General features: G+C 47.9%; 1 protein-coding gene across 4 annotated transcripts in view; it reads left to right on the top strand.

The window, feature by feature from the left end:
• The window catches only part of LOC147887637 (cilia- and flagella-associated protein 100-like), a 251,901-nt gene that overhangs the window by 61,292 nt on the left and 163,109 nt on the right, over positions 1-27,500 (top strand). For 3 of the 4 annotated variants that reach the window (XM_087393882.1, XM_087393881.1, XM_087393880.1), the window contains exons 5-6: positions 475-567; positions 744-860. In XM_087393882.1, the coding sequence (XP_087250008.1) occupies positions 475-567; positions 744-860 (210 nt within the window). The remainder of the gene's footprint in view (positions 1-474; positions 568-743; positions 861-27,500) is intronic. The other variant, XM_087393883.1, reaches the window with a different exon arrangement.

Here is a 27,500-nt window from a genome sequence, read left to right as displayed (position 1 = left end):
GGGGGCTGGAAATGGCTGGAGTGGAGTTGGGGAATGTTGGCAGGGAGTTGCGGAGTTTGGTGAGGAGATGGGGTCAGGGCATCATGATGGTAAGGGAATCTAGCAAGATGGAGGTGGACAGGTAGAGGGTTGGACAAGGGAGAGGTGCTGCAAGGAGGGGAAGGGCAGAGGGGGTGCTTTGTAGAGGGGAGCTGCTCCAACTAGTAGGCAGGGAGCTCAGGTCATCCACTTGTTATCATGTAGTCCAGAGTTGACCATCAGTTTTTAAGCAGCCTCTTTCTCAGAAATGCCTTCATCAAAGCTTTCTCTCAATCGTGTAACTCCAACCACTTTTGAATCTTCTAATTAGCATGACGTTTTCAGAAGCACTCAAAGGTATTACCCATGCAATCATGAAGTCAAATCTTGCAAAGACAAATGATAAGGACAAATGATAAGGAATTCCCTAAAAGCTCTCTTCATTGGTCATTGCAGGAGCTCTCAGCAATTAATTCACAACTTGCCAAAGAAATGGAGCAAATAAAAGCTGCGACAGTCCTCCCAATCGAACATTATCACAAAGAGAAAGTGATGCATTATTTTTTCACCTTAGAATAAGATTTTAAATCTGTTATAGGTTGCATCAGAAGCTGGAATAGAGTCGTCTTAATAATTTCATTCATAGTTATGATTGCTTATTGAATTTTCAAATGACTCTTGATTCAACAAATCAACCTGTGGTGGTTTCCTATTCTCATGAGCAGGAAAACATGGCAGAATTCATTGCGAAGAAAAGGGAGATATTTTTGGTTCAAATGAGCCTTGACAACAAAAGGGCTGAAATCCGAAAGCTAGAGGAAAGGGCTTTCCAGCGAGAAGAGGTAGAGTTGCAGAAAGATAGTTATGTGGGTCCATGTTTTTCTGTGCTTGCAAGGTGTGCATTATATAGTGTGCATTTCTGCCTATATGTAGGGATTTGGAATATATTTTTGGTAATGGGACATCTTCAGAAGCTTGAGATACACCGAATGGTACATAGGAATGCTTACACCAACATAGATAATAATTATACAAGTTATTACAGGTTCTCCACTCTTAAGCCCAAGCTGAGGTAAAACCATAGTAGGGGACAATCTTGAAATTACCATTTTAACCACACTTTTCATCTATTATAGCACTTAATTCAAGTTCTTGGCCAATCTTAAACCCAATTGAGGTATGGCCCATAGTAGGAGAAAATCTTGAATGACCATGAGCTTGTATGACGTACATTTATGTAGTCTTCAGAACTCCCCTGTATGTCTTCTTGATTCATTAAGAAGTATATCACCGTATATTAGGTTGGCTCTTTCATCAATATGTGTTGTGCATTTGTGTATTTTTCTGAATTCCCCAATATGTCTTCTTGGTTCAGCAACGAGCACATAAGATGTACATTGACTTGGCTCTTTCATCAATGCGTGTTGTGGATTTGTGTATTCTTCTAAATTCCGCTATATGTCCTCTTGGTTGAGCAATGAGCACATAAGGTGTACATTAACTTGGTTCTTTCATCTCTTGAAGCAATGCATTTTCCTCCACTTGTGACCATTAATATACAAGGCTTAAATGCAATGGATCAGCTTGTGACCATCAGTATACAAGGCTTAAAAGCAGAGGGGTTACGGTCCTTACAAAGCTCGAGGAGAAATAGGGAGTCACAGCTGGAGCAGCAGTCAAGTAAAAACTTGGTACACAGATATTAGGCCAATATATGGACAAGTATTATGCATACTTTGATGGCCGTCTGGTCTAGGATGCAAGAAAATTCTTGATCTGCAGCAACCAGGAGGAGGTTCTTTCTTAGGGAGCGGAGAAACAATCCTTTTCTTTCTGAGTCTCCATCAGGCTTTTGGTGGCACTTTCAGCTACTGCTTTTATATGGGGCTTTGGTCCTCTGAGCTCTCATTCTATGCATGATTTATAACAGCTTGAGTCACACTTTTGGTGTTTTTTCATACTTAGTAGACTTCTTTCTCACTGAAAAAAAGAAGTCCCAATATATTCAGGATTTGGGGATGCACGTGGGACCCAACATGAAGGAGCAAATGGAGAAAGGTTGTGAACACAAGTGAACAAGAAGTGGTCACACAGAAACTCGAGTAGAATGCTCACACAGAAACTCGAGTAGAATGCTCAACGAGAATGAAGTACAAGTACTTGGTATATAGAATACCCAAATACCACACACCAAAAGAGGCTAAGTCCGGTTGGAGATATGATAGCCAAACTCCTGAGCTGCTGTTCCTCCCCGCTCTCTTGCTGCCCCCATCTCCTTCAGCCCCTCCCTCAGCCCCCTTCCCCCTCCCTCGCCCTCAGCCCCTCCCCGTCCCCCCCCCTCAGCCTCTCCCTTCCTTCTCCTCTCCCTCTCAGCCCGCTACTTCTTCCCCTCCTCTCCCTCTCAGCCCGCCCCCTCCCCTCTCAGCCCGCTCCCCCTTCCCTGCTCCCCCACTCCCTCTACCCCGCTCCCCTCACCCGCTCCCTGCCTCAGCCCTTCCTCTACCCCTCTTCCTACCCCCCGCCTCTACAGCCCACTCCTCTACCCGCTCCCTACCCCCACCTCTACCCCCCACCTCTACCTCCCTCTCCTCTACCCCCTTCTCTCCTCTCCTGCTCAGCCTGCCCCCTCCTCTCTCAGCCCGCTCCCCCTTCCTTGCTCCCCCGCTCCCTCTACCCCTCTCCCTGCCTCAGCCCTCCCTCTACCCCGCTCCCTCCCCCTCGCCTCTACCCCCCTCCCCTCTACCTGCTTCCTTCCCCCTGCCTCTACCTCCTACTTCTACCTCCCTCCCCTCTTCTCCCCTCTCCTCTACCCCCTCTCCTCTCCCCCGCTCCCTATTCCCCCACCTCATCCCTCTCCTCTACCCTCCTCCTCTTCTTCCTGTCTCCCCCCTCTTTCTTCTCCGGCAGTGTTTTTGGAGCGGACGGAGCCTCAAAAGTGTCCGAGTCGGCCTCCTCACCTCGATTGGCGATGGTTATTCCGTTAGCCAATCCTACTCCACCTCCACCGGCCGTGAAAACTATGACTTTTTCTAAAGACGAGTTGCAGCAGCTCAAGAAGGACGTAGAGATTGAATGCTCTACCACGTTGCTCGCACGCATCTTCAAGTCTCACCCTTCCAGATCCCAAGCTAGAGACTGGATGCTTGTGGCTCTCCCCCCAGAGCTCACTCCACGATTGTTAGATGTTCGTTTTCTGGGACGAGGTTTTTTCCAGCTTGTTTTTGACACTCCAGAGGCTGCGAGCACAGTGCTCAAAGCTGAGTTTTTACACCTAGGACACAAGAAGATCTTCTTTGATGCCTTTGATATTGGTTTCGACCTAGTGGAGGCAAATAAGGAAATCTTTTCGCTCTTCATCAGATTTTCCGGGCTTCCCTAGGTTTACCATCGACTTCTTTCTATTATTGGAGAGTATTTCGGCGCGGTTGCTGAGATCCCACCCTTCCCTCGGTTGCCATTGACTGCAGCAGAGGCAACCAAGCTGATGGGGTACATAGAGTTAGGGTCCTTTGTAAGGATTCAAACCTCACGATGGACCATGTTATGATCCAGTGCCCGGATGGTTTCTTTTTTCGCCAAAGAGTAGAGATTACAGGCAGGTTGGACTAGTGCAGGATATGCAGGACCATTGGACACTTTGCTAGGGATTGCCCCAAGAAGAAGAAAAGGCCCAAGAAGCCCTCTGGTACAGCTACCGCCCCACGGCCTCGACAGGGGGGTGGTATAGGTCCAGCACCTACTCCTCGGCCTCGACAGGGGGGTGGTACAGGTCCAGCCCCTGCTCCTCGAGCGCCCCTTTGGTACCGCCACCTTCTACCTCATGTGCCTCACGACCTGCAGGGGCACCCGACGCATATCAGTGGGTTCCGGTTCATGTCCAGATTCCTCCTTCAGTTCACGAGGATACACTAGTGGACTCTGCTTCACCTCGGGCTGCCCCTCCAGTCTCACCTCACACAGTCCGAGACGCTTCAGCTTCGACCTCCTCCCCGGTTGCAGCTTCTTCCCTAGAACCAACGGTGCCAAACACTCTCGTCGAGGCAGTAGAGGTCTCCGCGGCTGTGCAGACACAGGATGGAGAGCTGCGCTTTGCCTTTTCTTCTCATTAGTAATCCTTTTCTGACACTCTACAATAAAATGACCTGGCTGTTTACAATAATTGCATCTGTCCTTCTTCACCTTAGGACCTTGATTTGTACTTGCATTCCCCTCATTCTTGTGCTGATATGTATGGCTGTTCTTTATCTGAAAATGACCTCCCTTTTGAAATTTTCCCTTTCCTTGGGTGACAAGTGCTTGCTTACCTTGACGGGAAGAATAGGCAAGATTGGAGGTCCTCCCTCTTCCTGTAACAACAACCCAACTAGGCATGCATCTGCAAGTCACCCCCCCTGGGAAACATCAAGCCATAAGACTTTGTGCCTTGCAAATAACAGAAGATGCATTTTACAGCCTGCCAATGTGTTGTCTTTGGGCTGTGCATGTACCTGCCCACCTAAGATACTGCATACTGAATTTCGGGCTGTGTATTGCACAAATAGATGCGGCATCCAACAGCCTGGCTGTAAAGTGTGACATCCATTGATTCACATGCATCATACATAGTAAGCTTCAGCCCTGGCTCCATGGGAGTGGCTATAGGCTTATAATCATGCATGTTGAACCTATCCAAGAGCTTCTGCACATAGTTGGATTGAGACATAACGATGCCACGCTTGTCTTGTATAAACTGGATCCCCAAATAAAAATGTAACATGCCCAAATCTGTCATGTCAAATTCAGCTATCAACTTAGCTTTGAAGTCTGCAATTATTTCCTCATTTGACTCTGTGAGTAGCATGTCATCTACATAAAGGATGATGACCAAAATATCCCCCCCATCCTTCTTGATGTAGAGAGTGCTTTCCGTGGGACTATTATGTAACCCCTTACTTGCCAAGATTGCATCAATCTTGGCATACCATGCACGTGGGGCTTGTTTCAGCCCATATAAAGCTTTGTTTAGCTTGCAAACCTGAAGTGCATCGCCAGAAAGTTCAAATCCAGGAGGTTGTTTGACATAAAGCTCTTCCTGCAAGTCCCCATTAAGGAAAGCTGTTTTTATATCCAACTGATGGACATTCCAAACAAAATTTGGAGCCATGGCAATAACTGACCTTATGGTGGTCATCTGGGATGTAGGAGCAAAAGTCTCCTCATAATCTATGCCCTTCTTTTGTGCATAGCCTTTGGCAACCAGCCTTGCCTTGTACCTGTCAATGGACCCATATGGCTTCCTTTTCACTTTGAAAACCCACTTGGTACCAATGGCATGCTTACCTGGTGGCAAATCCTCAACATCCCAAGTCTGATTTTTCTCTATGGACTGCAATTCATTGTGCATGGCATCCATCCAATGCACATTATCCTTTGCTTCTTCAAAAGAGTCAGGTTCTTCTTCATCAAGAAGAGTACTTGCATAAGCTGTCTCAACTGAAAGAGGCCCCCTGCGTGCCTTACTGTACTACGAGTCCTGCTAGGCAAAGGTGCCTCAAGTCTACTCTCCTTGAGAGTCTGTAGCAACCAATTCGGGACTGTTTTGGCTGCGCGTATCTCTTGAATCTCTTGCCTGACAACTTCATCCACACCTTGTGAAGGTACAAAATCAGCCGGTGGCTGAATCGGGGCATGTGAATGAGGAGGTTGCTGTAAATTCTGATTTTCAGTTTGAGCCTCAGGTGGGGAACCAAATGCTATAGGAAGCATCCCCTCAAAAACATCATTTGAAGAAGCTGGAATTGTAAATTCAACATGTGTATACGCTGAATTTTCTGAAAATATAACATCTCTACTCACAAAAATCTTGCAAGAAGCAGGATTGTAGAGACGATAGCCTTTGCTTTGTGCATTGTACCCTATAAAAATGCATTTAAGTGCCTTATCTGACTTGTATCGAAACTCCACAGGCACGTGGGTATATGCAACACAACCAAAAACTCTGAAGTGATCCACTGAAGGCTTTCTCCTATGCCATATCTCATAGGGAGTGATTGTCTTCAAAGCCTTTGTGGGAGCCCGATCCAAAACATAGTTGGCACACATGAGGCCTTCGAGCCAAAACCTATGAGGCAACTTTTTACTGATAAGCATGCATCTATGCATCTCTATAAGAGTGCGATTCTTGCGCTCAGCATTACCATTTTGCTGAGGTGTAAGCCTTATTGTAAGCTGATGCGTGATGCCTTTCTTCTTCAAAAATGCCTCAAACTCATGAGACATATACTCTCTCCCTCTATCTGTGCGAAGTCTCTGCACCTTGAGCCTTGTCTCATTTTCAACCATAGCCACAAAGTATTTGAAATGCATAAACATGTCTAATTTTGCCTTAAGACCATAGACCCAAGTGTAACTAGTGAAATCATCTATGAATGTAACATAATAAAGATAACCACCAAAAGAAGGTGTCCTCATGGGACCGCAGACATCACTGTGTATGAGCTGTAATTTCTGAGTAGCCCTTACTGCACCATCCTTCTGAAAATGAAATCTATGCATCTTACCAAGGATGCAACCCTCACATGTATGAGGAGGAGGTGATTCCAAAGGAGGCAATGCATCAACCATAGCATGCTTCTGAAGTGTCATTAAGCTGCCATAGTTCATGTGCCCATACCTGGTTTGCCATTGCTCCATACCTGGCATGTCATTGCTCCGCATTCTGCATTGCAGCAATGGGAGTGCTCACTAAAAGTGCAAGATCGGATATTTTCGCATATATATCAAGCTAAAAAAGACCCCGATACAAAGTGCCAGACAACATCAAAGCATAGTCATTCTCTTTGGCTCTGACTGCACACTTAGCATCATCGAATATAACGAGAAATCCTCCTTTATTGAGAGAGGACACTGAAAGCAAATTCTTCTTTATACTTGGCACATAGAGAACATCTGAAATTCTGAAATTTGTGCCATCAGTGGATGTGAGGATGATATCCCCCACTCCACACACTGAATAAGAAGAATTATTCGCAGGAGTCACCTTCTTTTTAGTAGGTGGAGGGTGCAAAGATGCAAACAGGCTCTTCTTAGAAGTGATGTGTTTGGAAGCACCACTATCAAAATACGGATGTGCACAATTTCTGAGCAAAAACCTACGAGCAGAAAAGTCCGAGCGATAATTTTTGACACCAACCATGCTTGTATATTTCTCAAAGGAATATACAGTTCTTTCTTAATTTCTCATTTATGGAACCATATACTTACTTATTTTTCATTATAACCCTCATTTTAGAGAACATCATCTATATATGAACAAATAGTGAACACTTTAGAAACTCCTATAAATACCTCCCTACCATACTCTCTTTTGAGAATTTCGGTAATTCATTCAATTTAAAAGAGTTTCCCTAATCTTTAGCAATCCCATATTTGAAGCTCTCATGTAATAATGTATACCATATTCCTTGGATGAGTAGGAAAAAGATATTGGAAACCTCATACTTGAAGCCATTATAATCAATCATAAATTAATCTCTAATGCATTATCAATATGGGAAGGCAAGGTAGGGATTTTAAAAATATTCCCAATTCTCTAAACCTAAGTACTTTTAAGGAAATGTGGTCTCTATTGAACTCCTGCCTACCATAATATGAATTAGGGAGAAGTTGTAACTGTCATATACATCTTGAAATTTTTAATTTTTCTCTTTTATAACTACAAAAATTTTAGTTTCAAGCCTACCATTGCATAGATCATGAAATTTTAAACATTTTTCCTTTTTACAGCTCCTCAATCTGAGCTAAGGAGCAAAAGTTATGACCCCTTCTGCGTAGGCTCTCCAAGGGTATTTCGCCGGCGGAATAGGGTTGGGACAAGCTCTTCAAACCATATTCCTCTGGCAAAATACACTTAGAGGGTCTATTAGAAAGGTACTATTTATTTTTACTAGGTCATCCTTAGGAACTGTAAAGAGGATATTTGCTCAAAATTTTATGATCCAAGCAATGGTGAAAGCAAAAGAAAGGATTTTGAAAGTCATAAAATAAGTCACCACGTGGACATTATATATGTATATTATATAAAGGTATATTTATATCTATATCTATTTATCAATGTTTCATATTTACTTACATATTCTTTGAAATCCCCTCTCTCCCTTGCCCTCAGCCCCTCCCTCTCCCTCAGCCCCTCCCTCCCTTCTCCTCCTCCCCTTCAGCCCGCCCCCTTCCAGCCCGCTTCCTCTCCTCCCCCTCTCAGCCTGCTCCTCCGCCCCCTCCTTGCTTGCTTCTCCGCCCCCCCCTGCCTCTCCGCCCCCCCCTGCCTCTCAGTCCGCCCCTTCCTCTCCCTCTTCTCCCCCTTCCCTTCAGCCCCCGCTCCCTCTCCTCCCCCTCTTAGCCTGCTCCTCCGCCCCCTCCCTGCCTCTCAGCCCGCCCCTTCCTCTCCCTCTCCTCTCCCTCTCAGCCTGCACTGCCCCCTCCCTGCCCCTCCCTCTCCTTCCTCTCCCTCTCCTCCCCCTCTCAGCCTGCCGCAGCCCCCTTCCTCCTCCTCCTCTCCCTCCTCTCCCCCTCCTCTCAGCCCGCACCCTCCCTGCCCCTCAGCCCGCCCCCTTCCTGTCTCTCCTTCCTCTCCCTCTCCTCTCCCTAGCCTACCCCCTCCCTCCCTCTCAAACTGCCCCCTCCCCTTCAGCCTCTCAGCCTCTCCCCTTTACCCCTCCCCTCCTCGCCCCTTCCCCCGCTCCCTCCTCACCTCCTTTCCCTGTTTTCTACCCCCTATCTCCCGCAGCATTTTTTGGAGCGGAAGGAGCCTCCAAATTGTGAGAGTCGGCCTCCTCACCTCGATTGGCGATGGATACTCCGTCAGCCAATCCTACTCCACCTCCACCAGCCGCGAAAACTATTACCTTTTCTAAAGACGAGTTGCAGCAACTCAAGAAGGATGTAGAGATTGAATGCTCTACCACGTTGCTAGCACGGATTTTTGGGTCTCACCCCTCCAGATCCCAAGCCAAAGACTGGATGCTTGCGGCTCTCCCCACAGACCTCACTCCACGATTGTTAGATGTTCGTCTTCTGGGATGAGGTTTTTTCCAGGTTGTTTTTGACACTCCAGAGGCTGCGAGCACTGTGCTTAAAGCTGAGTTTTTACACCTGGGACACAGGAAGATCTTCTTTGTAGCCTTTCATATAGGTTTCGACCCAGTGGAGGCAGATAATGAAATTTTTTCGCTCTTCATTAGATTTCCCGGGCTTCCCTAGGTTTACCATCGACTTCTTTCTGTTATTGGGGAGCATTTTGGCGTAGTTGCTGAGATCCCACCCCTCCCTGGGTTGCCATTGACTGTAGCAAAGGCAACCAAGGCTGATGGGGTATCTAGAGTTAGGGTCCTCTGTAAGGATCCTAACCTCAAGATGGATCATGTTATGATCCAGCGCCCGGATGGTTCCTTTTTTCGTCAAAGAGTGGAGATTTCAGGCAGATAGGACCAGTGCAGGATATGCAGGACCATTGGACACTTTGCTAGGGATTGTCCAGGAAGAAGAAAAGGCCCAAGAAGCCCTCGGCCTCGAGAGAGGGGTGGTACAGGTCCAGCACCTGCTCCTCGACCTTCGCATGGCGGTCCTCCTTAGGATGGTGGTGGTACAGGTCCAGCATCTGCTCCTCGGCCTCGACAGGGGGTGCTCCTCGACCCCCACCTACCTCAGGGGCACGCGACGCTCTCCAGTGGGTTCCGACACGTGTGCAGGTCCCTCCTTCAGTTCACGAGGGTACATTAGTGGACTCTGCTTCACCTCGAGCTGTCCCTCCAGTCTCACCTCGCACAGTGCGAGACACTGAAGCTTCGACCTCCTCCCCGGTTGCAGCTTCTTCCCTAGATCCAGCGGTGCCAGACGCTCTTCTTGAGGCAGTAGAGGTCTCCGCGGCTGGGCAGACACAGGATAGAGAGCAGACCTCACTTCCTCCCTTCGATAGGGGGAAGGGGATGGTTTACACTATTGATCCTCTTTCCTCATAAGGGATCCTTCGCACTCCGGTGTCTAGCTTGCTTCACAGGAACTCGTTTTCAGCCCTGGCAGATGGTTCAGATTTCCCAGAGGAGGAGTTTGTGCTCGCGACTTTTGGGGAGCCAGTGATTGGGTTTCCTGTTGACAGGGCTTCTTCTTCAGGTGGCAAGGTTCTTTCCCCTGTTGATTTTCCGCCACTTGGTTCCATTCCTCCCTCCTCGAGCAGGAGGTCTTCCCCTATTGAGGGGTTTATTTCCGCCACTAGGTCGGGTAAGGTGTTCCACTCTACATCCTCCCATCGATGAGGATTATTAGTTGGAACATACAGGGCCTAGGTGGCATCCCACATCGCCGTTGTAGACAGCTGATCGGGGATCATCTTCATCCAGGTGTTACTGGGGGTTCCATTGATATCTAATTTATTTAAGAGCACAAACTGGATTCTAGAGATTGTGCCAAGTCAGGCAAGTTGCTTTCTGGCCATACTTTTTGGTCGCCTGCCTTGGGTACCGGGGGGGGCACTTCTATTTCAGTTTCGCAGTCGGTTCTCCCCTTAGTTGTTGGACACGGAGTCATTATTCCCTCTAGAGCTCAGTGGATTATTCTTTTGATTGGAGGGCGTAAGGTTGGTTTCCTTAACTTGTATGCCTCCAACATTAGAGGGGAACGTGTTCTTATGTGGAAGAATTCTCTCTCCTGGGCCCCCATTGTGGATTCATGGGTGATTGGAGGTGACTTTAACATGGTCGAGTTACCGTCAGACAAAAAAGGGGGTAGAGAAGGCGGACTTCACTCTTTGGAGAGAGCAGCTTGGGATGCCTTCCTTTTTCACTTCTGTGGCAGAGATACTTGGCGGGATGATGCCTTTCTTATTCAGCCACAATCCCTCCTGTTCTCTTGGTCGAACAGGAGGCAGCAAATGCCTATTCATGCACGCATTGACAGATTCTATGTAGATGATTGGGCACTAGACAGAGGTGGATCGGTATGCATTGCTGCTGGGGTTTCCACTTCATACCACTTTCCTGTTGTGCTGGCTATCTAAGAGCCTCACTTGAGAGGCCGGTCTGCTAGCATCAGGATTCCAGATGCCTTTTACACAGAGGAGGACCTTACAGAGGCAGCCCTGCAGATATGGGTTTCTCATGTCCAGGGTGGGCAGCCATATCCATCACATGTAGCCGCTGCCCTTTCTGGTATTAGCGACTTCTACCGCTCAGTTGCTTGTACTAGGAGATGAGATATTCTCAGATGTGAGATTGGTGTTCGCCAGCAGTTGGTAGCTTTGCAGAGGGAAGAGCAGAAACGGCCTTCAGATGCCTGGATTCAGGAGCGCCTTGCTGCAGCAAGGGCTCATCAGCAGTTATTGCTTGATCAGAGAGCAGAGTATGCCTTTCATGCATGGGAGTCCTTCTGGATTCAGATTGGTGGTAGAGTCAATAAACACTTTTTCTCTACTCTTGGCCCTAGACATGGTAGAGAGAGTGTATCCTAGCTTATTGACTCACATGGGGTTTTACAGACAGAGCCTAATGACGTCTTACGCATAGCTTCAGATTTCTATGCCACCCTTCTTACTGCTGATCCTGAGACTCATGATAGAGAGGATGCTAGACAGGCTATTTGGCAGAGCATCCATGTGTTGGTGAATCCAGGTATGCATGTTCTACTCGATGCACCTTTCACCAACACAGAGTTCAGGACTGCACTTTCAGCCCTTCACAAGGGCAAGTGCCCAGGTTCGGATGGCCTCACCCCGTCTTTTTTCATTGCATTTTGGGATATGATTGGAGACTATATTACTTCAGCCCTGCAGGCCATTTGGGACTCTGGCGAGATGCCTGAGTCGCTTACAGAGGGTCTCATCCACCTTATCCCAAAAGGACGTTGCAGAAATTTAGTGTCCCAGTTGAGGCCTATCACACTTCTGGGGACTTGTTACAAGATTCTGGCCAAGGCTATCAGCCTCCGATTGCAGCCCCTTCTCCCTGATCTTATTCATGACACTCAGACGGGATTTGTGCATGGCAGAAGTATTTTTTATAACATTTTCTCTTTCTGGGAAGCTTCAGAGTGGGCCATGCAGAGTGGCTAGAATCTAGCCATTCTACTTTTGGATTTTGAGAAAGCTTATGACAGAGTAGATTGGGGTTTTTTGGAGGACACTCTTCTATGTTTTGGCTTTACTGATGCTTGGATCAGAGGTGTTTCCTCCTTGTACAGATCAGCCCACAGCCAGGTACTTATTGGTGGGGTAAGGGGTGAGAGATTTCAAATTTCCATATCAGTCCGTCAGGGATGCCCCCTTGCTCCTTTGCTTTTTTTGTTCGTGGCTGAAGCTATGAGTATCTATGTTAGATCTCAAGCTGACAACTTTGGGCTGAGACTTCTTACTAGAAGGGAAGAGAAGTTACTTGACAATGAGTTTGCAGATGACACAACAGTTTACTTTGATGCCACTCCACAGACGCTCACTTCTTTCAGGATAGCATTGGATTTATTTTGCTTGGCGGCGGGGGCGAAGATAAATTGGCATAAATCCAATGGCTTTTGGATTAGTGATGAGGACACTCCAGTTTGGGGGCTTGACATAGGATTCACTTGGGTTCAGAGGGGTGTGCCTGTCAGGTATTTGGCCTGCCAGGTCGGCTTGGATATTTCTTCCACGTAGCAGTTTGCTCTCGTGTTGGAGAGCATCAGGAGGAAGCTCCTTTTTTGGAGCTCAGCCAAGCTGGATCTTGCCTCTAGAGTTGTGGTGGTCAACCAGGTCCTCTTGGCCACGGCCTGGTTTGTTTGATCTTGCTAGTGCTATTCTAGGGATTGCATCACTCAGCTCAGGAGACCGATCTGAAATTTTCTTTAGAGTGGACTTGATGGCACAGCAGATACCTTAGCCAGGCTGGCTTGGGAGACCCTCATCCTCCCTACACAAGAAGGGGGTCTCAATATTATTGATCCAGATTTACAGTGCAGAGCTTTACTATGCAAGATGGTGGTGCGGGGACTTATGCCAAGGCACGAACCGTGGAAGGCCTTTCTTATTAGCAACATACAGAGGTGCACACTTTCTTCAGGAGGAGACTGGATGAACAGTATTATGTGGATCTTCACCACAGCACACCTCAGATCACCTTCGTCCCCTCTCATGGTTACCATTCTGAAAGCATGGGTGAGTCCAGGTATGCATGTTCTACTCGATGCACCTTTCACCAACACAGAGTTCAGGACTGCACTTTCAGCCCTTCACAAGGGCAAGTGCCCAGGTTCGGATGGCCTCACCCCGTCTTTTTTCATTGCATTTTGGGATATGATTGGAGACTATATTACTTCAGCCCTGCAGGCCATTTGGGACTCTGGCGAGATGCCTGAGTCGCTTACAGAGGGTCTCATCCACCTTATCCCAAAAGGACGTTGCAGAAATTTAGTGTCCCAGTTGAGGCCTATCACACTTCTGGGGACTTGTTACAAGATTCTGACCAAGGCTATCAGCCTCCGATTGCAGCCCCTTCTCCCTGATCTTATTCATGACACTCAGACGGGATTTGTGCATGGCAGAAGTATTTTTTATAACATTTTCTCTTTCTGGGAAGCTTCAGAGTGGGCCATGCAGAGTGGCTAGAATCTAGCCATTCTACTTTTGGATTTTGAGAAAGCTTATGACAGAGTAGATCGGGGTTTTTTGGAGGGCACCCTTCTACGCTTTGGCTTTAGTGATGCTTGGATCAGAGGTGTTTCCTCTTTGTACAGATCAGCCCACAGCCAGGTACTTATTGGTGGGGTAAGGGGTGAGAGATTTCAGATTTCGAGATCAGTCCGTCAGGGATGCCCCCTTGCTCCTTTCCTTTTTTTGTTCGTGGCTGAAGCTATGAGTATCTATGTTAGATCTCAAGCTGACATTTTTGGGCTGAGACTTCCCATCAGAAGGGAAGAGGAGCTACTTGACAGTGAGTTGGTAGACGACACAGCAGTTTACTTGGATGCCACTCCACAGACGCTCACTTCTTTCAGGACAGCATTAGATTTATTTTGCTTGGCGGCAGGGGCACAGATAAATTGGCATAAATTCAATGGCTTTTGGATCAGTGATGAGGACACTCCAGTTTGGGGGCTTGACATAGGATTCACTTGGGTTCAGAGGGGTGAGCCTATCAGGTATTTGGGCTGCCAGGTCGGCTTGGATATTTCTTCCACGCAGGAGTTTGCTCCCGTTTTGGAGAGCATCAGGAGGAAGCTTCTTTTTTGGAGCTCAGCCAAGCTGGATCTTGCCTCTAGAGTTGTGGTGGTCAACCAGGTCCTCTTGGCCACGGCCTGGTTTGTTTGTTCATGCTGGTGCCATTCCAGGGATTGCATCATTCAGCTCAGAAGACCGATCAGAAACTTTCTTTGGATTGGGCTTGATGGCATGGTAGATGCCTTAGCCAGGGTGGCTTAGGAGACCCTCATCCTCCCTACACAGGAAGGGGGTCTCAATATTATTGATCCAGATTTACAGTGCAGAGCTTTACTTTGCAAGATGGTGGTGCAGGGACTTATGCCAGGGCAAGAACCGTGGAAGGACTTTCTTATTAGCAGCATACAGAGGTGCACACCTTCTTCAGGAGGAGAGTGGATGAGTAGTGTTAGGTGGATCTTCACCACAGCACACCTTAGATCACCTTCGTCCCCTCTCATGGTTGCCATTCTGAAAGCTTGGGCCAATTTCAAAAGCACTCTTCGGAGGATTCCTCCTTCCTCTCGGGAAGAGATTGATAGGCAACCCATCATGTAGAATGACAGTATTTTAGATGATCATGGCAAACCACTGGGTGCCTCACTCTACATGCAGTGGTCCAGGTGGGAGAGGGGACCTGCATCATCTATGGGGCTTGGAAAGCTTTCAGCAGGCTTCCAGAGGAGACCAAATCAAGGTTGACAGGACATCTCAGAGGGAGTGCAGGTAGGATCTTGCAGATTGAGGCAGCCCTTCCAGAGGTTTGGGTAGACACAGATGATATGCCACTCACTTCATCCACTTGGGCAGGTACTTTTACGAGAGGCGGTGTTTCGCTTCAGGTTTTGGCCTTTCGAGATGCACAGGAGGATGCTTTAGTTTTTAGTGTCCAGGATCGTGGCAGATTGCTCAGATCCACAGAGGACATCTTGCTTGAGTCTGCTTTTCAGCCTATCAGGGTTGTACGTCTTTTGGTGCAGGGATCAGATTCAGAGTGGTTCCTAGACCCAGACCCCCGGCTACTCTCCACCGGGTCTTGGAGGCTCTGGCTCTATGGGGGAGTTCCCATCATGTATTTGCAGTGGGACCCTGGAGAGTGGGAGTGGATTGACGCAGGGCATCGAGAGAAGAGCATCTCCTTCTTTCGTTACATGGTCAGTAATGCTAGGAGATATCAGCTCAGTAGTAGAGGTTTGAGACCTTCCAGAGTTCCTCATTGGGAGACATTTGATATCACTGCGGACTGGAGCTTCTGGAGGAGACTCTGGAAATCCCACAGGAATAGAAAGATCACTATCTTCTTTTGGCTTTCTATCCATGGTGGGATTGCAGTGAACCTTTGGAGGTCCAGGTTCGGAGCCGATATCCTACTTGCCCTCGATGCCTTCTCTTACAGGGCCTCAGGTATTCTATGAGAGATTTGACTCCTCTCGGTCCATTTCGGTTCGACGTCATCGGACTGAGTCCTGTTCGTTGGATGTGGTACCACACCTTCCTTTTACAGCTGTACATGCCTCTGTGGATACTTCTGCACAGAGGCTTTGAAGGGTACTCAGGTTCATCCCTCGCACACATTGGCTAGTATCTGGACAGACACCTTACATACTTTGATGGCCGTATGGACGGGTATGTAGGGAGACTCCCGTGCTGCCTCAGCTAGGAGGGCTTCTTTCTTCAGGGAATGGAAGGATTCTCCTTTCTTCTCTGAGACTACTACAGGGTTGAGGTGGCACTTTCAGCCTCAGCCTTGGTTGTTTTCCACCTCACTCTGAGGGGGTTTTTAATTTATCCTCATGATTTCATGATGTATTCCGCTTTGAGCTTGCTCTCGCGGGTTTTTTCTCTTACTTAATAGAAGTCTCTTTCTTGGAAAAAAATAATAATAATTTGGAATTTTTCGCTCCCCAAAAATGACTTGAGCCTATATATTTTGACCCCTCCCACCTTTTGTCTGCTCGTCGCTCGTGGGTTTTTGCTCGGAAAATGGAAACCCCCTCAAAATACCACAGTGTCTCATTGACACTGAGAGAGCATGCATCCTTTGAAGGATCATAACTACAAGTTAAGAAAGCATAAGGATCATCCTCAATAGTGGCGGTAGTATCTGAACTACCCACTGAAAAATCTGAAATGCAAGACAAAAAGGCATAGTGCTCTTCCACAAGGTTGGCTGTAACATCTCTCCCATCATGTGTATGAGGAGCTGATGCATCTGACACAGCCATACCTGAATCCCTTTTCTTTTCTTTAGCTATGCGCTTCTTGCATTCACCAATATAATGACCTGGCTTCTTGCAGTAGTGACAAATGCCCTTCTTTTTAGGCTTATCTGCATCACCCTTAGTCTTATAAGAGGACTGTCCTAAATCAGCTTTATGTTGATGTGCGGGCAGATTGGCATGTTGCTTTTGCTGCCCTTTTTGCTTGGGCTTAAACTTAGAAAGCATGGCATGCTCGCTGTTGCCATATTTCTTCGTGTCTGCTCTTCCTGCAACATAAGTTCTACCAACTCGTGAAAAGAAAGACCTGCCTCCCCTCAATGACAAATTCAGCGAGGTGTGGAAACCAAGATAGGACTTAGGAAATGACAAATTCAGCGAGGTGTGGAAACCAAGATAGGACTTAGGAAGAGAATTCAGAGTGGTGGTAATCATTTCCATTCAAGAGAATTCAGAGTGTTGGTAATCATCTCTGAATGGAATAACTTCATCAATATTCAGCAATTGCTCCCTCAAATCCTGAAGCTTTGTGAGGTGAGTATTCATGGAATCTCCCTCATCCATATGCATATGAGATAGCTCTCTCTTCAGGAAGGAAACTCTGGCATCATTTCTTGCTGCAAACATACTCTCTAAAATCTCCCAAGCTACCTTTGAGATCTTGCATGACCGAATGTGAGGAATAATGAACCTCTTGACAGAAAGAGAAATCACTGATAGAGCTTGTGCATCCCTAGAATCCCATCTTTTCTACTTTGCTGTGGGAGCCACTGGAGCAGCAGCTGCTCCAATTACTTGTGTTGCATTTTGACCTCTACCCCTGCCTCCAACTGTAGGAGTGACAGGTGTAGCCACAGAATCTGGCCTTTCTTCATCTCCATTGACATAATCCCAAAGATGTCTGCTAACCAAGATGTTGCGTACCATAAAACTCCACAAGGAGTAGATGGTACCATCCAAGTCCTCCTCTTGCGAGAGGACACCAAAGACATAGTCATTCTAATTGTTTTGGGCCGTGTCTGCCAAAAAATTACAGCAAATGCACAAAACAGAATTCCCTTTCTGGGAGTGAAGGTGCACACTAAAATCCCTGTTGGGATATCAATGCAAGTTGTTAACTCCCAAAAAATACAGCCAATCAATGGCTCTGAATGCAACAAGACAGAAGCATAAACCCACCGGTATCTTAGCCAAGTGTGCCTGCAAAATACCTGCAAAGTGTCCAAAAGCCCCAAATATACGAGATTGGGTGTCGAAAACCAAAAAACAGCTTGCTGTCTTAGCCTAGCAAAGGCTCTGAATGCACCCAAAAATCCCGCAAATGCCCAAACATGCCAAAAATAACACTGCAAAACTTGATGATGTCTGCAATGTCACTCAAGATGAGTCCAAAACAGCCTCAAATGGCTTGTTCACTGCCAAATTGCACTCCAAACACAAAAGCCCCAAATTTCTGCAAGAAATTGCAACCAAAAGGGGGCAAATGGCATGAATGCCCCAAATGTTGCCAAAATTACAATTCTCCTGTAAAAGCCCCAATTTCTTGGTCGATCTGTGCAAGTCTCAAATCTCTGCTCCAAAATTGCAATGAGCCTGTAAAGAACCCAAAAAAAAGCATGAAACAGTCCGTACAGTACGGACTTGACCTGCATACGTTGTACGGATGTGTACCTGTCATTAGTCGGAGCAATTATGTACAGACAGCTACGTTGTACGGATGGGCAGCAGTTTCAAAATCCGTACAACCTACGGATGCTGTACGGCTACTTGTGCGCACATGCAGTTGGCTGACGATTGGCAGGTACGGAAGGGTGAGCAGTGAACCTATGGTTTGGTAAGGTACCTGTACCACAGTACAGCACTGACTGCAGGTTTGTACGACCAAGTAGTGGGAGCTGTACGGTAGATTGTACGGTGTAGGGCAGTTGGGCCTGGTACGAATGTACAGAACATCCAACTATGGCTGTATGGACTTGTTCACGAGCAGCTGTACGGAATGGCACACCGATGGAGGGTTGTAGGGCTGAAGCTTGCGGGTGAGAAAACAAGTCCAGAAGCTGAGCCTGCTCTGATACCAAATGTGAGCACAATGGAGAGCAAGAGTGATAAGCAAGAGAGAGAGTGAGCAAGACGTAAGTGTACTCAATAGTGGACTGAAATGAAGTAAGTACAAAAGAGAAGTGAGGGGTTTTGTCTAAGTGACAAAACCCTATCCTATCCACTAACCTACTTATTACAATATATTGGCCACTGCCTAGAATATGATAGTAATTCTAACAATAAAGGCCCTCATTGAAATTTTGCATCAGTGTGTGGTGGTGTATGGAGTGGCAAACTCATTAACAACCTCCTAAGGACTATATAACCTTCCATCATTATTTACTAAGCTTTTTTTGGGGCAAGCTAGATAAGGCTGCAATAGAACCGCTACCCGAATACAAGAAGCTATGGAGGCATGTGTTCACTATACTTCATGATCAGTCTAGCTCTCTAACTCTGATGGGAGGGTGTTTTGGAAGGATAAGATCACCATAGACTTTTGGAACTCACGATAAGCTTCAATGACTTGCCCTTTTCGTATAGTAGCATAGGGACCCACCATTAGTTGAAGTCAGAGGTAGAGACACGACTCCTTTTGTAAGGTGAGATACATATGTTGAGCACCTATAAGGAACCATTGCTAAATGCAACTCTCATCCTTGGTGGAGAGCTGTAGCGGAGCTTGTGGGGGCTCTTCCATACCCTTACCTTGCATCTTGGGCTGCTGTGGTGGTATCCTATTTCCTTTCTCTTCTTTGCCATTAGAATGTGTAAATTGTACTTGTTTTCTTCACTACTTGAAGTTTGAAAAAAGAATAAAAAAAGGGACTTCTAATAAGCATGAAACTCCCATTGCAAAGGTCCAAGGAGCAGTACATCATGGATTATGAAGAAAAAAACCCAAATAGGGAAAAATCAAGCCCCCATAATAGAGGTAGAGAAAATCAAGAATTGAGGCTGAAAGTGCCACCTCAACCTTGTGAAGGACTTCGAGAAGAACGGTGAGCCACTCCACTCTTTGAAGAAAACAATCCTCCTAGTAGAGGCTGCCCATGAAGACCCGTGCATACTCCCCCAAATGGCCATCAAGGTGTGTACCATATCTGTCCAAATAATTTGGCCAATGTATGTGTGGGATGGACCTAGGAACCATCTAAAACCTCTGTGCATCTGGATCTCCAAATATGCCATGCTGCTATGCTTGCCAAATCTCCCATGAAGTATCCATAGAGGCATGTGCAGATTTCATATGTGAACCCAAACCAAAAACATACGTGGTAGTCTAACTACACCACGAGTACAACTAACATAGGCGCCAGGAACGTCATCCAGTGAACATGACTCAACCAAATGCCATTGAACCAAAAGAGCCCAAGAAGAGTCATATTTGTAAAAAAAAACCTAGGCCCAGACATAGAGAAAGAAAGAAAGAAGAAAGAAAGTTTATTAAAGTCTTTGGAAGACGGATGGGTCTATGAGACTGTGAAAAACCTGATACAATGAGCTGTGGTAGTGGAGCTACTAAACGAGCATCCACACCAATGCTGAATGCAAAAAATGCAAAATGGCAGTACTAATTTCTAAGTACAACATAGTCATGTCAATAGTTGACTATATATATCAATCTCAGCATCATCATCGACATAAAGAAAGGAGACCACATAAAGCTACTTAATAGTCTAACAATCCCTTTCCAGATGATCCTTGCTTGTCTGTCAGTCCCATAAGCAATGCTGAATAGACTCCTCAACAGAAAGGCAAGGAATACATATGGAGTCTGGCTTGAACCTGGACCTCCATTTGTTAATTTTAATCCTTCCGTGAATAGAAAGCCAAAAGAACATAGTATTTTTCTAGTCTTGAGGCATTTCTAGAGTTGCTTCCAAAAGGGCTTTTGCAATCAACATTTCAATGTTGGTGGGCCTCTAGCCTCTAAGGCTAAGCTGAAACTTCCCAGCATTACTAATCATAATCCAAGGAACACTGCTCCACATGACCTGCAACCTTGACAGGCTGAAAATAAGAATACTTTCCATAGATCCGGACAGCTGGCCCCAAGAATGTACATGAAAGACCAGGGCATCCCTATCTGAATATCCTATGGCCTGAAGTGAAATTCCTTATCTCATAAAGCTCCCTAGCCAAGTGAATCGAGAAGAGGCCACTCACCTAGAAGAACAATCCAAGGGTATAGCTACATCAATTTATCGGATTCTCATTGCACTCCCTCTAAGGTGATTTACTTCCTGGAGTCTACAATCATCTATAAGTCTTTTGAAGATCTACCAAGAAGTCATTGGGGAGACAAGACCTCCCTCCCATCTAGACAACTACATATAGGGAGAAGTACCAAGTGATCTACCATGATCATCAAGTGTACTATCATTCCATATGATAGGCTTTCTATCAATCTCTTCTCCATTTGAGCATGTGCATTTGCCCTTGTGAAGGGCAAGGAGTGCAGTCCTAAATTCCGGATTGGTGAAAGGGGCATTAATTGAATCTGTCATATCTAGTTTCAATAATATTGGAATAAGCCCTATATATGGCATCAACTTTGGTAGGTGAGTCAGGATCTACTGAAACAAGGCATAAAAGTTTGTAGCAATCCACATGACAGCATCAGGATCTATCTCCAAAATACCATCAAAGTCAATAAACTGAGATACTCTCTCTCTACCATGTCTCGGACCGAGAGTATAGAGGAAGAATCTTCCTCCGATCTGAATCCAGGACTCCTGTGCATGGAAAGCATAGTCTGCTATGTGAACTAACAAAATCTACATATGAGCCCTTGCTGCAGTAAGGCGCTCTTGAATGCAAGCATCTGTATGCCTTTTCTACTCTTTCCTTCGTAGAATTGCTAACTATCGACGGAGCCCTTTCTCAAGCCTGAGAATTCCATATCTCCTGGTGTGAGCAATAGTATGGTAAAAATCACTAACACCAGACGGGGCTGTTGCAACATATGAAGGAGATGACACTCCACCTTGCAAATGAGAAACCTATGTCTACAAAGCATCGTTTGTGAGGCCCTCCTCTTACAATCCATCTTAAATCTTGATACTAGCATAGCGGTGCCTCTCATCAAGCTTAGAAATCATAAGAACATCAGAAAGTGTTCAGAGGTGGTAACCCTTGATGCAATGTATACCGAACCTGCTATGTCAAGTGCCCTATCATGAGTGTAGAATCTGTTCTTGTGGATGCTTAAAGTTGAAGTTTGAATTATAGCATTCCTTTCTCCCCTCCGCTACCCCCTCGCTACCCCTCCGCTACCCCCCGCTACGCCCTTGCTACCCCCCGCTACCCCTTTACTACCCCCTCGCTACCCCCTCCGCTACCCCCCGCTACCCCCTCGCTACCCCTCCGCTACCCCCTCTCTATGCCTCTGCTACCCCTCACTGAATCCCCTCTGCTACCCCATCGCTGAATCCCCTCCGCCACCCCCTTGCTACCCCCTCGGTGCTACCCCCTCGCTATTTCCTCGCTACCCCTCCGCTACCCCCTCGCTACCCCCTCGCTGCCACCCCCTCCGCTACCCCCTCGCTACCCCTCCGCTACCCCCCCCCCCGTGCTACCTCTCGCTCAGCCCCCCTCCCCCAACCCCCCCTCGCTCAACTTTTTTTTTCTTTTATTTAAAAAAAAAAACCCCGCTTGCAGCTCCGACCCTTCCCCCCCCCCCCAACAGCTCCGACCTCGTGCAATCCCTTCTTTGCCCGCTGCTACCTCCCCCATGATGAAGGGAACAGGGGGATGAGGACAAGAGACTAGATGGGAGACCCTTCGGTCCAAATTTGCATCCGCATGGAGATGGGGAAGGGGAACGGTGACAAGGGGAAAACACAAAAGCAACTCAGTCTGGAGGACTTCAACAAACGCAGCAACCGGAGTGGTTTGACAGTGGACAACACCGTGGCTTAGAAGAAAAGGGCCCACCCAAAGTCCATGCCGCTCACCACATCCTCGACCTCTATGGTTGCCACCACTATTTCAGCACCATCATCCGTCTCATCATCTACGCCACCTCTCTCCTCTCCCTCTCCTGCATCATCATCACAGGTCTCCTCTCCAGTAGCCTCACCACTGGCCCCACCGGCCACGGCTCCACAGTACTTTCCCCTCGTATCACCTCTACCTCTCAGTCAGCCACCCTTCATCACCTCGTCCGGCCTCGCTACTCCTACATACCACTCCCCCGCCCAGATCATGCTGTCCCCACCCTCAGTACAACCTCAGTAGCCCACCTTCATTCCAACCTCTCTCGAGATCCAGTTCCCACCTGGACTAGGACATCTTAGGCCCCCACCAAATGCTTGGGACTCCCTATTGGCTGAGATACACAGCATCCGGGCCCATCAGACAGAGCTGACACATTACACCTAGGAGCAGGCCCGATCCACCCAAGAGCAGGTCTGCGTTATACACAAGCAGGGCACCCTTGTCCAAGGACTCAGACACGACATCACACAGCTTCGAGAGGATCTCGGGACCTGAGAGCAGCGCCTGGAGGGACCCCAGTCACAGAGATGGAGGCACAGATAGCCACGATACAATCAGCTATAGCAGAGACGACTAGATGGGTCGACGCGGCGAAACGGGCGCCCACAAAGGCAACTATTTCAGCCGCCATACACAGGAGTAGCAGCAGAGGGCTTCGAAGGCCTTCAACATCCAGATACGAGGGATCACGCGAGACAGCACCAGCACCACTACGATGCCCATGGAGGAGGCGACTACCTTTGTGACCACCACCATGGGGGTCCCCGACCATGGCATAGAGGGAGCATGGCGTGTTGGGAGAGATTCCAACCGAGAGCAGCCCCTAGTCATTCGCTTCAGAGATTCACATGCTCAACTAGCGACACTTCGACGCCGAGCCACTCTACGAGAGCATCCCATCCCGTCCATGGACTAGGATTTGACACCACTACAGATTGAGGAGCGACGAGTTCTTCTGCAGCAGCGGGATGTTGTCCCCAAGGAGAAAAAATGGGCCGTGGTCCGAGATGGTAGGTTGTTGACTGGCACCCGTCGGGCTCCCACCTTTACCCCCTAGGGGGACGGGACCTATGAGACTTAGGTTTCCGAGACCCTAGCCTGCACCATTTGGAACTGTAATGGTACCTTATGGTCAAACCCAGGGAATTTCTCGGAGTCTTATACAGGACGCGACATAGTCTTTTACACGGAGACACACCAGAGCCCAGAGCGTCCACTACCGATAGTCAGTGGCTACACATGGGAGTCTTTTTAGGGATGAGATGAGGGATACAAGTGGAGTTCGAGGATCAGGCGGGGTCGCAGTATTGTACAGGTCTTCCCGCGCTGGAGCCATCTTCATTGAGAGGAAGGACGCACACTCCGAATTCATGTGGATCCGGATCCGACGCACAGACACTCGTGACCCTTTCATAGCAATATGCTACTTCCCGCCAGACACATCCCACTTCGCCAGAGTGGCACGAGAGGAGGGTGAGACATCGCCATATGCACCCTTACATCAGACCTTTCAGCCCGCGGGGAAGTTCTCCTTGTTGGGGACTTCAATGCCCAGACGAGCACACGCCACGCACCACTCCTGGACTTTCGAGACAACTCTATCATGCTACCAGACATGGACCTAGACGGAGCAGGTATGACCAGGACCTCATTGGACCGACACGGGCCTGTTACACCATATGGACACGCGCTCCTTGATCTAGGCAGGATCATTGATCTCATCATCTACAACGGGCTTGACCTATGGTCCTCCTCAGGTGGTTTTACTTGCTTCCCACAGGGGGGGGCACTAGTGTAGTAGATTACATCATGGGATCCCCTACCTTCACTTCATGTATCGCCGACTTCACCGTAGTACCACTCCCTCTAGGAGCTGATCACACATACCTATTCTTCACTATCGCCACCCCACGCTTAGCCACACCACACATACGACATAGGAAGCACGACACCTACCATGACATACACTTTGATCACAGCCTCTCATCGGCCTACTCTGGATGCCTAAACAGACTCCTAACCTACGTCGATCACATACCACTCATAGAGGACCATGCTGCCCTGATTAGTCGCACACTCCACAAGGCTGCCCTCGAAATCTTTCCCCACACCACACGGTCCACTAGACCACCACCTCTTGGTTCTGTACCCTGCAACAACTCGTACGATGTGGAGTGCAAGGCTTATCGCCGACAGCTCCGACTTGAAACGAGATGTCACCTCCCGAACACACCAGACACGGTATGCAAGGACCGCCATCTCGTACGTCAGAAGAAGCAGACATTTCTCCGTCGAAATGAGGAGGAGCTGCTGCGCATCTTGTACAGCGACAACTCTAAGGGTTTTTGGCAGAGATTCCTTGAGCGTAGGTCTCCATCACCCCTCACCGACACGAGAGTCTGGCACACGTATGCACACCATCTTTATGATGACTCCAGATCTCATACACACACCTCGCCCCACCACTTGCATGTTGTTCACCAGAGGGGTAGTCAAGGACGCGACATTGAAATTGCACAATGGCTGAGCTAAGGATCCAAGCTAAGGATCACGAGGGGCTATGCGCTGAGTTTATCGCATATGGGATCGACACGTTAGCCCTGATCCTAGCAAATCTATTCAATGATGCTGTTTGCCTTGGCTTCCCCCGCACTTGGACACTCAACACCATCATCCCCATCCACAAGGTAGGGGATCCCATGGATCCGAGTAACTACAGGACTATCATGATTGAACATGTGATGTCCAAGATCTATGCAGCTGGATTGGATGCGTCGATCAGCCTGTTCGCAGAGATGAGAGGGCTCAAAGTAGAGGGTCAGGCCGGTTTCAGGCGAGACCATGGGACTATGGATCACATACTCACACTCAGGAGTGTCATTGAGGAGACAAGGTCACGGAAGCAGAGGGTATATTGTTGCTTTGTGGATTTCCGCAAAGCCTCTGACATAGTACCTCAAGCTCGTCTCATCACACGCCTACAGACACTGGGATTTGATCAAGAGATCATATGGGCAGTCATGGTACTTTATGAGAGAGTGTCAGGCCGAGTTCGGACAGGCGCAGATTGGACAGATGAGATCTTGAGTACCATAGGGGTCAAACAAGGTTGTCCCTTATCACCAACCGTGTTTGGCCTCTACATCGATGAGCTTGAGACTTTCATGGGGGCGTTTGGAGGGACCGTTTGCTCACTTGTCGGGATCATTATCAGGATTTTTCTTTATGCAGATGATGTGTAGTCTTGTCGTCCACACTCGAGGGGCTCCAGCGACACCTGGATGCACTGCAGGCTTTTTGTTTATCTCATGATTTGGAGGTCAACCTTAGCAAGACCAAGGTCATGATCTTTAACACCTCTCGAGCAAACATGCAACGGAAGCAGTTCACTTTTGGTGGGTCATTAGTTAAGATCGTATCCTCATACACTTAGTTGGGGGTCATATTCTCCGGCCCAATTTTCACGATGAGACCAGCGATGCAGGCCAGACTGAGTAGGGGATATGCCTCATTGACTCGGCTAGAGAGACAATGCTTCCACTCCCACTTCCAAGATCCTCGGACCAAGACTCTTCTCTTCGACTCCTTGGTCCGATCAGTCAGTATGTATGGTAGCCCTTGTTGGGGGCTTGACATGTCAGAGATAGAGTAGACATGGGTGGAGCGCCTGCAGATCCTCATGGTCTCACAGATGATCTGGGGGAAACCGTCTGTACCACATCACAACATTTAGGCGGAGTTTGGTGCTTCTCCACTCCAGCTAGATGCAGCCTTTCAGACCTCACATATCTACACCGGGTTAGATCATATGGGGACTGCACGTCTGGGAGACAGAGGTTGTCATGGTTGGCTCTCGATTCATCCATGAGGTTGGCAGCAGGGGGAGACGAGCGATGTTGTATGCAGGCAGGCTTTTTGTTTATCCCATGATTTGGAGGTCAACCTTGGCAAGACCAAGGTCATAATCTTTAACACCTCTCGAGCAAACATGCAACGGAAGCAGTTTACTTTTACTTTCGGTGGGTCACCAGTTGAGATTGTATCCTCATACACTTACTTGGGGGTCATCTTCTCCGGCCCGATCCTCACGATGAGACCAGCAATGCAGGCCAGACTGACTAGGGGATATGCCTCACTACCTCAGCTAGAGAGACAATGCTTCCACTCCCACTTCCAAGACCCTCGGACCAAGGCTCTTCTCTTCGACTCCTTGGTCTGACCAGCCGGTATGTATGGCAGCCCTTGTTGGGGGCCTGACATGTCAGAGATAGAGTGGACACGGGTGGAGCGCCTGCAGATCCTCATGCTCTCACGAATGATCCAGGGGAAACCGTCTGTACCACATCACATCATTCAGTTTGGTGCTTCTCCACTCCAGCTAGATGCAGCCTTTCAGACCATTATATATCTACACCGGGTTAGATCATATGGGGACTGCACATCAGGGAGACAGAGGTTGCCATGGTTGGCTCTCGATTCCTCCATGAGGTTGGCAACAGACGGAGACGAGCGATGCTAGTATGCATGGACTCATAGATGGTTTGTGAGACTAGGGTTTCACGTCGATAGGATACCTCCTTTTCAGTACAGTTTAGATGCCCCTCCTGTACTCCCACCCACCATCCCGATTTGCTGGTCACACACCAACCAGGTCATTCGAGAGGATCTCCTGCAGCTACACACCTTTAGGACCTGGTTGGAGACGAGGGAGCTTCCAGTGAAGCTGAGTTTCTACAGAGATTATTGTCTTCGTATTTTAGAGGAGGGATTCATCACACCACCGGGGTACATTGAGCTTCATATGCCTCACTCACTACGGATCTCCATCGGACAGTTTCAGGTATCATCACACCGCCTCCGCATAGAGAGTGGCAGAGCAAAGGGGATTCCTAGGGAGCATCGCTTATGCATATTTTGCGACTATCAGGAGGTTGAGTCAGAGGAGCATTTTATTTTCAGGTGCCCAGTGTACTATGAGATTTGAGGTCGCCACCACTGCCTCTTCAAAGACGGCTCTGGGCTCCTTTCCA

Source organism: Dipteris shenzhenensis, chromosome 22 (genome assembly GCF_047967505.1).
Source record: "Dipteris shenzhenensis isolate YYH24624 ecotype China chromosome 22, Dip_SZ_1.0, whole genome shotgun sequence".
Lineage (NCBI taxonomy): Eukaryota > Viridiplantae > Streptophyta > Polypodiopsida > Gleicheniales > Dipteridaceae > Dipteris > Dipteris shenzhenensis.
This window is presented reverse-complemented; position numbering and strand designations above follow the sequence as displayed.